Raw genomic sequence first — 13,226 nt, 5'->3', positions numbered from 1 at the left:
AAACTTAACACCTACTGTCTAACCTTTTAAGAAGCTACTGTACTAGAAAGGCAAACATTGCAAAGTTTCTCAAACTGAATGGCGTTACCACGTTTTGACAGGAGGCAGCTGCAGACCATCTTGTCACTCATCACCGCAGCGTCCTTGTGGTAACAACAGCAACTGCAGAGTGCTCGATTTGGGGCTGACTTAATGCCGTTTAGCAGCTTTCACCACAGAGCCAACATCAAATGACCAGCAAGCTCTCTGCCGATTCCAATTTGAAAACCTCTGAAATAATCCTCTTCCCACATCGTTCAGAAAAAGCTTTTTCATATATTCAATATTAATTAGCATTATATACGTAGATCTATTATGTCTTTAAATACATTTTATAAATAAATTCCAACAGTGTGTCATAAAGTAATGCATAAAAGTTTCACAATTTAAATAAATATTTTTCACATTCCAATTCAGCTTCTTACAAGCTCATCTATTTCATGCCTTAGTTCTGAAGCAGTGTTTTTGCTTCAATACAAGAGGTAGATTTGATAGACTGGGCAAGTCAAGCCTACTGCCAAAAACGCGACTGTCAGTGACTGTATTGCTGATATGCAGTTTGAGACTACATGAAAAAGTCAGAACCACTACCTAAAGTCCTACCAAGTCTTAGCTTAACAGTTCTTGTTAAATCACATGTAATGCTTTACTTTAGATGTGATTACTCACAGTTGTTTTCTGTACATAAGAGAAAATGAAAAACACAAATACAAAACAAAGAACAGTTGTATCTAACACCATATATAAAAGTGCATGAGCTGCTTCTTCATCTATTTCTGCGAAACATATTCAACTTCTCCTCTAACTTTGGCCATAATGAAAAGACCTCTGGGGAAAAAAAAAGAAAACCCCACTCCTGTAAGCGTTTGTTCTTGTCTCACTGCGGTAGTTTACAGCTGAAACCCCTCCATTGGAGCCTCCTGCTGTTGAAACACAAACTGCTGCTGACTTTCATCCACCTGAGGTGCAATACTGGAGTCTTCTTCTTCGACACCAAAGTAATGTTCTATGAGTTCAAAAGCCTTTTGGTAGATCTCTTGGTTTTCATGCCTCTGAAGAAATTCAATTTTATCAAGTCCTAAATTCAAAATAAAACATTTTCAAAATCTAGTTGCTGAAATGAATGATGAATTCAAAGGGAAACAGCTTACAGTACAGTGGTACTTCTGGGATAAAAAAGATGCAATCCCAAATCATCTCAATTCATTTTGTATCACTGGTTCTTAACTTCCTAATCCATGTATTTCTAGCCTTCCTTATCTGCAGCATCTTCTGCTGTCCAAACTAATTTTGAAGCTATGCTAAAAGAGTATCAATTAAACTAAGGAGGAAGAGGCTGTAGTATCTGCAAAGAAATATGCCCTGCCTACAAAGAAATTCAGTCTGTACAGAAATAGGATAGCATCAAACTTGTTTGCAATTTCCAACATCTCCATTTCTTCCCCAACTCTAAATTCTATCCTCTGTTACAGAGTCGTCACTGGGCACAGTCTGGTACCTTTTTTCAAATTTCATTTTATGATTTGAAGATATTATCCTTCCAAAGGCTTATTATCTGCAAGCTAGAGGGCATCACCTCTGCTCTGCTGGCAGAATTAAGTGCTTGGCAGTCAGATCAATGCAAAACTCCTTTTTAGCTATTTAAGATAAATCAGTTTTCACTTAAGTTGGATTAGGAAGAGCTCACATGAACCCTTCTGCTGACTATAGAGGCCAAAGCTATGAGAGCGATATAATTAGCTGTTTCCCCTACTTGAACTTACATACTCTACAGCTTCAGCAGCCTACACTTAACTGGTAAAGGAAAAGAGAACCTAGACATTCCATAGCTGAAATTATGAACAGACTCAAAATAGTACTTATTCCTCTTACCCAGTAGATTCCAAAGTAATTTCTCCGAGTACACACTTGATATAAGAAATGAAACTCTGGAACAGGGAATTTGGATTTTAAGGCTGCTTTACAGAAGAGTTAGTACCATCTAATCAGATATAATGCGGTCAGCTAGAATTGTTATTAGTAGTTGCTGATACACAAATGTTTGCTGATTTTATTTTGTCAGAGCTACCAAAAGAAATCCCTCCGTAAATAATGCTAGATCCATCACAAGCCAGTTTCAACATTCATTTTGTTAAAGCAAAAGCATCTAGTCATGAAATTCCACAAATAGTCATTTTAGTTTTGATACTCAGCCTTTAAAATATGGTTTGATTGAACAACTCTTTAAACAAGAAAGAGAACAAAATAACTTTCACAAATTAATGATGTACTTAAGTTGATTTTGCTGTTGCTGGTATTTGTTGTGCTAAAAAATGATCCAGTATTGGGAATAAGTAAAACAAACTCTGATCTCGCATCCCCATTGGTAGTGAAACTGCAACAGACAGGAGTATATATTAAAGTAATAAAACTGTATTTGGGATTGGGTGATAAACTTCAGCAGAGCCTGGCTCCAACAGAGCAGGACACCCGTGTGTTAAGTGCTTCTCTGGAGGGACATTTCATAAACCAACCACAGACAAACATCTGCCTATTCTCTGCATTTAACCACTTTTCCCACAATGTAACATCACTTAATTTATGACGCTTTAACATCCACTTATGCTTGAAGTAATTCTTGTATTAAAATTACCTGCAAATTTCAAAACTGTTCAAAATGGTGTGTGTTTGGTTTTTTTGTTTTTGTTTTTTTTTTTTACAGCCTGAAATAAGGACATTCAGGTACGTAGTTTTACAAGAAGTAATTTCTTACCATAGGCTTCCTCTATAAGGGCACAGTAAGGATTAATGCCCATCCCGTTTTGCTTCGACTCTTGTTCTCCGAGACGCAGAATGTTTTCAAGTCCATTTAAAGCCACCTGCACTATTTTTGAATCCATCACAGTCAGGAGGTCGCACAGAGGCTTGGTACAACCTAGTGCTACCAAATACCTTTATAAGAGCAGAAAAACAGAGGGAGGTGGGGGGAAAAGGAGGACTGATAATCCAGCACATTTATTCTGACATGCCAGTCTATCACTACTGGTCCTCAATTATGCTGAGAAAAAAAAAAAAAAAGTAGCTGAAACAAAAAAAAATTCTAACATGTGCAACAAAACAAAGATAAGCTTAGTCTGAAATGGAATAAATACTCTAATTTCTCCTAATGAGTAAATTTAATGTACGTATTCCTAACTGGAGTGGAATTTTAGCCTTTCGGACTGCTTTTGACTTAAGATCTTCAGATGGGTTTAACTGCATAAAAAAGAAATGTTAGTTTTAGCAGCAAGTACTTTTCTCAGGCATTTGGAAGTTTGTAGTGGCAAAAATATTGAACAAACACGTTAGAGACTGGTAAGAGCACTGGACACTGCTCTGTGCTAACTTAGTCCACACTAATAGTCCACTGATGTATTAGCATTACCTATGATAAAGGGAAGGACATAACTGCAAATAGAAAAAAAAAATTGGGATTCTTTTTTCCAATTTTGCCCAACATTGTGTATGAACTTTTGGAAGTCAGAACCTATGTCCTTGTTTTTAGTGTGTAAGCAAAATGAAGATAGTAATGTTTGCCTGCATCAAAAGGTTGCTTAAATATTGTTTATTTAGTGGTTTTAAATTATATTGCAGTTAGTACAGTGATACCTTGAGGACATTAAAAGGGTTAAAACTTCATGATACAGATAATACATCTGTGTTTTGTGATGAGAAGCTACTTTTATGGTATTACATCCAAACTCAGTATTTGAAGATCTGAATTAAAATTTATTTACAATATGCCGAATTTTAAGACATTACATTATGCAAGCAAACAAAACAAAGCAAAAAAAATCCAAGAACAAACTTCCCTCACCTCTGACCACACTTAGCGGTTATAAGAAAACCAGGTGTTTACATTTTAAATCAATAAGCATACACCTATTGCAGCAGATCTCCCCAATGCACCGGAAGGGTTAGCACATGACTGTCAGTTCTGGCTTCCAAATAATACGCTGCCATTTATAAATCCATTTAGCAGCTACTGATTCAAACTGATCGCTGTGCTGATGGTTTTCACAGACACCACAGTATTTTAGTCCAGTAATTAAAGATGTCCAATCTTTGCTGCATCTAAATAGCTGCTGACAGTAAACTTTTATTCAAACTCAGTTTTGAAAAAGAAGTTCAGAGATCCGCTTAAAAATAATACTGATAGTGAGTTTAAAATACATGAGGAAACCGCTCAAATTCCTGAGTCTCTCCACAGAGATACAATCCCCTTGCTCGAGTTTCCTGACCACCTCTCCCAAGGTTTTTTGTTGTCAAACACTGAAACTGCTCATGAACTGTTCAAGCTGTGTTTGACAATAGAATATCAGCTCTGGAAGATAACCCTGGAAGATAACACCACCGAAACAAAGCAGTACCAGTCAAGTTACTGTGAAGTCTACTGCACATATTCCACTCGTTTTTCTGAACTTCTACATGTCGAGTTCCCGTAGTCCAGACAGAATTTCAAGGACGTACAGTTGTGTTTAGGATTTTGTTGCTATGTTTGTCAAAATTCAAATGCAGGAAAAAAATGCCTTAGAGAAGATGCCCAGGCAGTGAAAATAGTAATATATACAAACTGACCTGATCTGCTCAGGGGTTCCTCCTGACGTTGCATTAGTTATGGCCCACGCTGCTTCTTTTCTGGTGCGGAATTCAGCTTTTTGAAGAATTTCAATCAATATTGGGAAAATATTTGCATCTATTACAGCCTAAAAGATGAAATTGTAATATTTCATGATGTTAGAAGGCACCACGCAAACTAGAAATGCTGAACTGACATTCAGAACTGTTCCAACATGGCACTGCAGCAGCCATCAGAGCATCTTCTTTTTCGATTCCTCGGTCTCTGGTGGACAGGAGACTTCTTACTGGATAGGTCCATTTAAAAAAAATCACATGACATAAGCACTAAACCCGAGTTTTTGAACTGGAGATCAAGCCTCAGAACAAAGCTTCGCTTTGGCCCGTTTATTCAGGTTTGCCATCTCCATGGAAAGACCATGGCTATAACTGGGAATTATCATATATTTTAACAGACATCACGAAGTAACATTTTCATCTCTGATTGACATAGAGGCAGGAAAAAAAAAAATCACATTGACACAATGTATTCAGAATTCTTGTTTCTATTGACTAGAACCTTTTTTCAGGTAACTCCAGACACTGGAGCAACACTCCGGATTTAGTAGTTTCCACAAGAATACAACTCAGTACTGATCCCATCATGCGGGCCTTTTAGCCAAGCAAAAATGTTCCAACTTTTCCAAACTAGTAGAACTGTCTGCTTTTCACTGAACTAAGCTGTGCAAGATGTTTTGTTTCAACTTTTAAAAAAGAAATATTGCTTATTACTGTAACACGTATATTAGCACTGTCCTGGTTTCAGCTGGGATGCAGCTAATTTCCCTTTCACCTACTGCTGTTACAGTGCTGTGCTTTGGATTCAGTGTGAGAAAAATGCTGATAACCCTCTGATGTTTCTAGTTGTTGCTAGGAAGTTGAGGACTTTGCAACTTACCATGTTCTGCTAGTCTGCAGGAGCACAAGAAACTAGGAGGAAGCATCACGAGCACAGCTGACCCAACCCGAGCTAGCCAAAGGGATATTCCATACCATAGAACGTCATGCCCAATATATAAACTGGGAGGAACTGGAGGGGGCTGGGGCAGGTGGATAGCTGCTCCGGCATCGGTCAGCAGGTGGCAATCAAGCACATTGTGCATCACTTGGCCTTTTCTTGGGTTTTATTTCTCCCTCTCTTTGCTACATTCCTTTTAATTATTGTATTATTATTATTTTACTCTTGTTATTATTACACTTCAGTTTAGTTTAGTTCCTGAACTGTTCTCATCTCAACCCATAAGTTTCACCCTTCTGTTTTGGTTTGGTTTTTTTCCTCAATTCTCCACCCCACTCCTCTGGGGTGGCAGGAATGAGGCATGGTTGCACGGTGCTTAGCTGCTGGCCGAGGTTAAACCTCAACAACAATGCAGAACAAAATTAGAAGTGAATTTACCAGTAGATGATGCTCCCACAGGGAAATGTAACAACCCTGGGTATCAGATCTAAGAGAAGTATCCTTTTATTTTTTTTTATAAGCATCAAGCAAACCCCTTTGAGAGAAATTAATCTGTTCCTCTAGTAAGAATCATGACAACTATTTTAAAGTATTGTTTTATGGAGTTATTTACGTAATCTTTCAAAATTTAGAAGAAAACTTTTAAGTTCAGTAGAATTATAGACAGTTAGGACTAAAACAAATAACGTAGAGTCACTGCAGTATCTACTTATTTCTCCTCGCGAAAGAAAACCAAGTGAACTAGTAAATGCAAACAAAACCAATCAAGTAACAAACCCAGAGGCATTACCTGAATCTGAGCTCTGTTTCCTGCAGTAATATTAGAAACAGTCCAGCACGCTTCTTTTCTAATAGATTCCTTAGGACTACTAAGTAAGTGCAAGAGACAGGGTAACGCAGAGCAGTTTAGAATCACCTGAAATGATTTGAGAATTAAAAATTGGGTCGTACAATATATATTAGTTCGTGCAATATATATTTCTATAAAAAACCACTTTACAGATGACATCAAAAGATTCTGAAACATATTATACAAAGTATCATTGATAACATCCCGCAAAATTGAAGTGTTCAATGCAGTAGTGTGCAAACAGACAATCCAGTCATTTGAAAGAATCTGCCTTCATTTAAGTTCAGACCAGAAGACTGATAACAGCCAGACTAAATAAGGCTGCTTCGGTATAATAAATAAATATTATGAATAACTAAAACTATAAATAAATATAATGAATAACTGGGAAGTGTAAATCTAACTGGTATAGTTAATTTCTATTTAATTCCTTAGCAAAATCCTCTACTGTAGAGCTCACAGCAAAATATGTAATTCACTGATTTCCTTATTTTCCCTTTACACTAGTTCTGTCAGCATTGTAGATGCAATTTTCTCTAAAGCAGGACTTGTCCTAGTATTTCCTGCATTGCTTCAAACTCAATTCCATTGCCTGAAATTAAAAAATGAATCTTTATAGAACAGATTGCATCAGTAAGTCTATCACATACAAATTAATGGATGAATCAAGCTTTCAAGGGAAAACTCTGACTGCATTTGAAGACTTAAAAAAGGGAATGACAGTAGATATTTTAATCACCACTAAGGCAAAAAAAAAGAAGAAAAAAACCAGGAAACAACAAAGTACCATACAGAACTGAAGCAGTCCACTACATACAGTGCTGTAAAAAAAAAAAACCAAACCAAACCACCTTCATTCTTGTAGTAATTCAATGTTTAAAATAGCAGCCTAAACTGTCGAGCTAACAATAGAGGTCTTTCACCGACACATGCAGAAACCTGTAAGGGACAGGTATTTTGTCACAATTTTTACAAATTTCTGTCCTGCCAATTCATTTTTCTTAATCAGCTTATCTTACCTGTGTTTGGATATCATCCCCAGTAACAATATTTCCAACTGCTCGTAATGCAGGGGATACCACCTTGTAATCATTATGCCTGGAGACAAATATTAAATCGCTTGATATTACCAAGTGTTAAAAGTATAATTTTGCATTTTCAGCAAGCAATGGTTTACTTCAGGTGCTATATTTTTAGCTAAAAATACCCACTGCAGTTCTTCTTACACCTTCCTCCTCTTTAGCCCCATATGACAACTGCAAGCCCACAACTGAATTGATGTTTCAAGGAAAGGGCACCTCTATGGAACAGAACAACTTTGAGCAATCCATCTGTCCCACTGACTCATTTCACCCAGCTCAACTATCACTGACTACAACAAGGACCCTGCACCATTCCATAGTCACAGAGACAACAGGGATGTTCTTAGCAGTTCTTAGGAGCTCCCCTTTGTAAGTGAAATTCCCCTTCTGTAAGTCAATAACCCTTGAAGCCAGCACATGAAGCCCATATTCCATATTCAACTGTCTGAGGTGAGGGGGAAGGACCTACTCAGCTGTCCTAAAGCTGCCACAGAACAGAAAGCAACCTCACCCTCTCCTGACAGCTACACAAACGAGCTTTTCATAGGGAAACGTGTAGAACTGTCAGTGCTGGGAACTACTATCCCTGACCTCCTCCACGGTCCCCATGAGAACATAGGGATTCAGTTTCCCTTTCTAGGAAAATAAAGGACCATACACCAAATATACTGTAAGAGTTCCACAAGCATGCCTCTGGACTTCCCGAGTCCAAGAACTGTGTGTATTGCAACTACACCTTCTAGAAAGGTACGAAAACAAAATACAACAGTGAAATAAAAAAAAAAAATAAGCTGAGAAATTAATTAACAATTCAAGCTTGGTTTTCAGTCTTCACCCTGCAATTCCTCCACGTAAACTAAATCCTACATTATATTTTAAAGAATATAAAGGAAGACTTTGGAGAAAAGTTCTTTCATTGTCAATCTTAGGAAAAATTGCAGGAGCCAATCAACCCAGCAAGCAACTTCCAACATTTTAGGCTAAATTCACGTTCATGACTTCTCACAAAATAAATTCAGACTTAAGGTGAGATAAAACAACTCAGTTTGAATTCATTATACTTAAGGTGAGATAAAACAACTCAGTTTGAATTCATTAATATTAGCAGTACTGTAAGACATTTATTTGGTGAAGCGAAGACTTACATAAGGAGCTCCACCAATCTTCGACACACTCCAGAATCAATAACAGCTTGAATTTTATCATTCGGACCATCTGAAAGGTAAGAGAGGGCCCAGCAAGCATCTGCTAAAACATCCGGGTCACTGCTAAACAACAGTCTTGATAAAACATTTAAGCAAGGAGCAACCTAGGTTAAAGAAAAATATTGCATAAAATTAGATGTTTCATGTTTTTCAAGTTTCAGAGAACATGCCACAAAGGCATAAAGATGCAAAACTATTTCATGCCAAAGCACGTGAGCTCAGTGATGACTCAGGTCCTAGGCGGAACACTTCCCAATTAAAGTAGATATCCAATCCAAACTGGTAAATCTGATAAATTCTGACTCACAGCCTATTTATTTAGGGATATGATATTAGGTATATAACTGTTCAGCTTAAACAAAAAACATCTGCTTTTACAGATAACCAGATGATCAGGAATTACCGATGCTTGTTGAATCACTCAGGAAACAGAATTTCAGAGCAATAACACCTTTTGATAAGGCTGTCTTTGCAGGAGTACTGGAGGTTATTTGTAATAACCAATCTACAGCTGCTTTACCACAAAGAAGCTCAGAGTAATTCACAGAGGACTCAACGTTCACTGAACCAAATCAAATGAACAACGGCTCACTTCAGTTCTCAGTGCAATTCTAGACTCCGTCCTTCATCTCCTACAGTTCCACAGAGACAGAGCCAAATGAACTAGACCGGCTTAACATCACTTGGAACCTGCCAAGTTTCAGCTGTACAGCTTAGGAATTTCATAATCTTTGTAGAACTTCATTTTTTATCTTACATCAGCTATGTAATTCACCCTCCTTTACACGTCCAACTGGTGCCATTGCAAAGGGCTAAAAGCAAAGGAGCTCTTCTTCCTAACAACTGCTGACAGGGCATCCTTCTCCACTGAAGTGTTTAAGCAGCAAGGAATCTTGGGGTTTTTTACTACCAGAAAAAACAACGCTGCTCAAGGATGTAACTTAAGCAAAGCAACTGTGAGGTGGTTGATCAATTGACATCAGAAACCCCCCTTTTTGTTACCATCTCTCCAAGAATTAAGTAGCAATGACAATAATTACTACTTCACGGGGAAAGCTTCAAGACATGTAAAGTCTCTCCAGAGTATCTTTAAGGATCATTGAACCTCAGTCTCTTCTACCAAAGAACTTCTATCAATCTTTCAATGTCACTAACCTTACTAGAAATTGATTTCACACTGAAAAATAAGGAGGCAGTTCTCCTACCAGCCTCTTTGTAACCACATACTGGAGAGAGGAGGAAGTGAAGGGGAGAGAAGGCCAATCACCTCTGTCATCAAAGTCTCATTTAACTGCATCTGACAGAGAACACCCAAAATTTTATTCCTGCAGCATGCATTCACAACCATAAAATAAACAAACAGAAAAACTTAAGAACGCTTCAATTATAACTCACATCCTCTAAAACAGATCTGGAGAAAACAGCCCCAAGGCATTTAGTGCTGAATGCATTATTTGTCCATCATTTCATTACAGCGAAGGACTGTTTGCATCTGACTAACTACAATCTCAAGTTTAAGTAATTTAATTTTATTGATGAGAGGAGTTAAAGTAGATGATTTTTTTCAGATACAACAGATGGACAAGACCGTGCAGTTACATTAAAAAGATAAAACTAAGTCAATCTCCAGATTTAAAAGATTCTGCATATCCTAATATACTACAAAGATAAGTCCTCTTAAGCTTTCCGATTTCTCAGAGTACTTTATTATACCTTACTGAAGTCTGGAGGTGGGTTCTTCCCTCTACAGAGGTTTGAGAGAGCCCAGACTGCATTTCTAGTTGTTGTAAGACGATTTGAATTTGTTAACAGCCTGTCAAAGAGAGATAACAATAATAATAATTTCTTATAGAAAAGGTCTTTTTTTTTCATGTCTATTATCACCAACAGTACCTCAAATCAGGAAAAGAAACCCTATTATTGGGCACTAGTTTCAATTTACTTCTCTTCATAGCTTACATGCTGCAAGTATTTTCTTACCAACAACTGAATCTGAATAGATTACTTGGTCTGGACATCTCATTCCCAAATCAAGTCTATGCCTACAAAGCAAACCATGGCTCATACAAAAACATCATTCAGCTAATCTTTTCTGAGGGTCTCCAGACGGGGTGAGGAGATGCCACCCTCCCTTGAATTAACTTTCACATTTTCATTCAGAGAATGCAAGCAATAAAAATAGTTCCATAAAAAGTTAGAACTTAGAAGATCTTCTTAAAAAAAAAAAAACTTCACTGGTTTCTATTCACTGAATAGAATGCAAAAGATCCAACACGTGAAAATCCAGGTTTGCTTTCAGATACATACCAAAATGCCTGAAATTGTAAAATCCTTTAAATCCTCAAGGAAAGCAATCACATTCTTCTCTACTATTTTAAGCTATTTTACAAATGTTTGAAAGCATTTTATTAATTAAAGCAACAACAAATTGAGCAAAATTTGTGTTGTGTAATTTTCTCCCCCCATGATGAAGCTACCTTACACCCTCTTGTAACGTACAATGATTGATGGAATATTCCTAGTGAAATCTTCCAGCGGAACACAGCTCACAAGGGAAAGGACAAAGGTGGGAAACCAGCCTATTGCCCGGCCACTTGGAATCACACAAGTGCAACTGTGAATTAAATCATGTCTCCCACCCTATTTACCCGGGACGCTGGCACCACAGAGTTCCACACAATAGAGTCATGGACTAATTAAAGACATGCACAAAGCTCAGGTAATTCAAAACATGAGATTCACAGCAATGTAATAAAAATATATACTATAATAAAATTTAAGTTGGTGTTTACAGTTCTCTATACCTGCATGCTATAGTTACAGTATTAATTGACAATACTTACTCCAAGAGGGGTGGTAATATTCCACAGTTCAAAACAAAGTCTCTGCATTCTGCATTATCACCAGCAATGTTACCAAGAGCCCACACTGCCTAAAAATGCAAAGCGTTCAAGTGAATTTACACATGCAAGCACACCAACGTCTACAAATCATCTACACAATTTTTTACAGCAAATATTGTAGAATAATAAAAAAGCACTATCATTCCAAACACAAAATTTCAGAAGATTACTGATTTCCATATTGCGTTTTTTGTGCACTCAACGCAGTCAATTAACTACATTTGAAATCGTCCTTTCACAGAAAGAAAGTCTTCTGTTACAAAAACACGTTGATCCATGTGCTTCTCCAATAAAAAGGATGCACACACTCACTTCAATAGTTACATCTGCTCACTGTGTGGAATAGGTTCAATAAAACGGGCTCAAAGTCACGAACAATGTATGAGGAATAAAAAAAGTTAAATCATGAGCTTTCACCACACAAATTTTCAACCACGCAAACAGAAGCCAGTAAATTACAGCATTTCTTAAACACAAACAAAAACCAAACCAAAACAAAAAACCTGAAGTTCAGCAAAATGTTAATGAAAGCTGACATAATAAGATGGAAGAGCAGAAGGACATAGGAAATAAAGCTGCAAGATAACTTAGGGGGCAAAAAAAAAATCGCATTGTTTTCTACAATATTGTTTTTATTATGGTGTTTTAGATCCTGCCCACCCGTATATGCCACAATAGAAGTAAGATGCTTTCTTAAAATTACTTGATAATACGAAATAAAAAACAAGCTCAAAGAAACCTGAAAGAATCAGAGGGGGAAGAAAAAAAAACCCGAACCACATGAGGGAAAAAACGCACTGAAGGTAAATGTTTACCTTCCTGGAGTCAGATCAATAGGCTAGTAGGCAAATGGGGCTCAAAACCTCTCTAACCATACTTCCCCCAGACAAAACTTTCAGAAATTAATTACAGCGGTTATAAAGCACTCCAAGAAAAGTTACCTGCTCCTGTACATCTTCGTGTTCTGAACTAAGCAACTTGATAAAGATTGGAACAGCTCCGGTTTCAATTACAACTTTGGTGTGTAGAAAAGTTCCAGACGCTATGTTTGTCAGAGCCCAAGCTGCTTCAAACTGGTGAGGCGCACAAAGACAACCGTGTTAAACCACTCAACAGAAAAACATAAATTCATGAAAAACAATGACATAAGAGCTGTAGAAGTTAATTTTCCAACCTTTTTTCCTCTCCATTGAGGTGCAATTATTACTGTGATTGTACCTTCTATTCAATGAAATAATTGGCATTGACAAATTCTCTACTTAATAAGAACCTTCAGTATCTAAATTATTTTTAGGGTGTCCTGGATCCAACATGGAGGAACCGGATGCTCTTCTGTTGTCTGGCTTTCTTCTTCCCAGAGAGCTGTGGTTTTTCCGAGCTTCCGGGAAGGAGGACACGCCTCTTTGAATGAAGTCATAAAAGGGGGCATGCTGAGAGATTCGGGGACATCTTGTTTTCCCCTCTGCTCTATCTACTGTCCTCTCTATCTTGTCCGTGCTGCGGCTTTCTCAAATATGCCATGTAGGACTCTTGAATCTCACGCCCCAGGACTGG

The 13,226-nt window shown here is 37.5% G+C and overlaps 1 protein-coding gene across 1 annotated transcript; it reads right to left on the bottom strand.

Annotated features, from left to right (window-relative positions):
• Positions 1-451: 451 nt before the first annotated feature.
• On the bottom strand, positions 452-12,745 carry LOC104489081 (importin subunit alpha-6; the record flags this gene model as incomplete). The annotated part of the gene is made up of 9 exons (XM_010131195.1): positions 452-1,117; positions 2,792-2,970; positions 4,636-4,763; positions 6,423-6,548; positions 7,502-7,580; positions 8,710-8,873; positions 10,483-10,582; positions 11,613-11,701; positions 12,614-12,745. Coding segments are annotated over 9 exons (1,185 nt in total), but the record flags the coding sequence as incomplete, so codon positions are not given.
• Between the last annotated feature and the right edge of the window lie 481 nt (positions 12,746-13,226).

The sequence above is a fragment of the Buceros rhinoceros genome, unplaced genomic scaffold (genome assembly GCF_000710305.1).
Source record: "Buceros rhinoceros silvestris isolate BGI_N320 unplaced genomic scaffold, ASM71030v1 scaffold24572, whole genome shotgun sequence".
In the NCBI taxonomy this organism is placed as follows: Eukaryota; Metazoa; Chordata; class Aves; order Bucerotiformes; family Bucerotidae; genus Buceros; species Buceros rhinoceros.
Note: the sequence above shows the minus strand (reverse complement) of the source record. Positions and strands in the feature narration are given on the sequence as shown.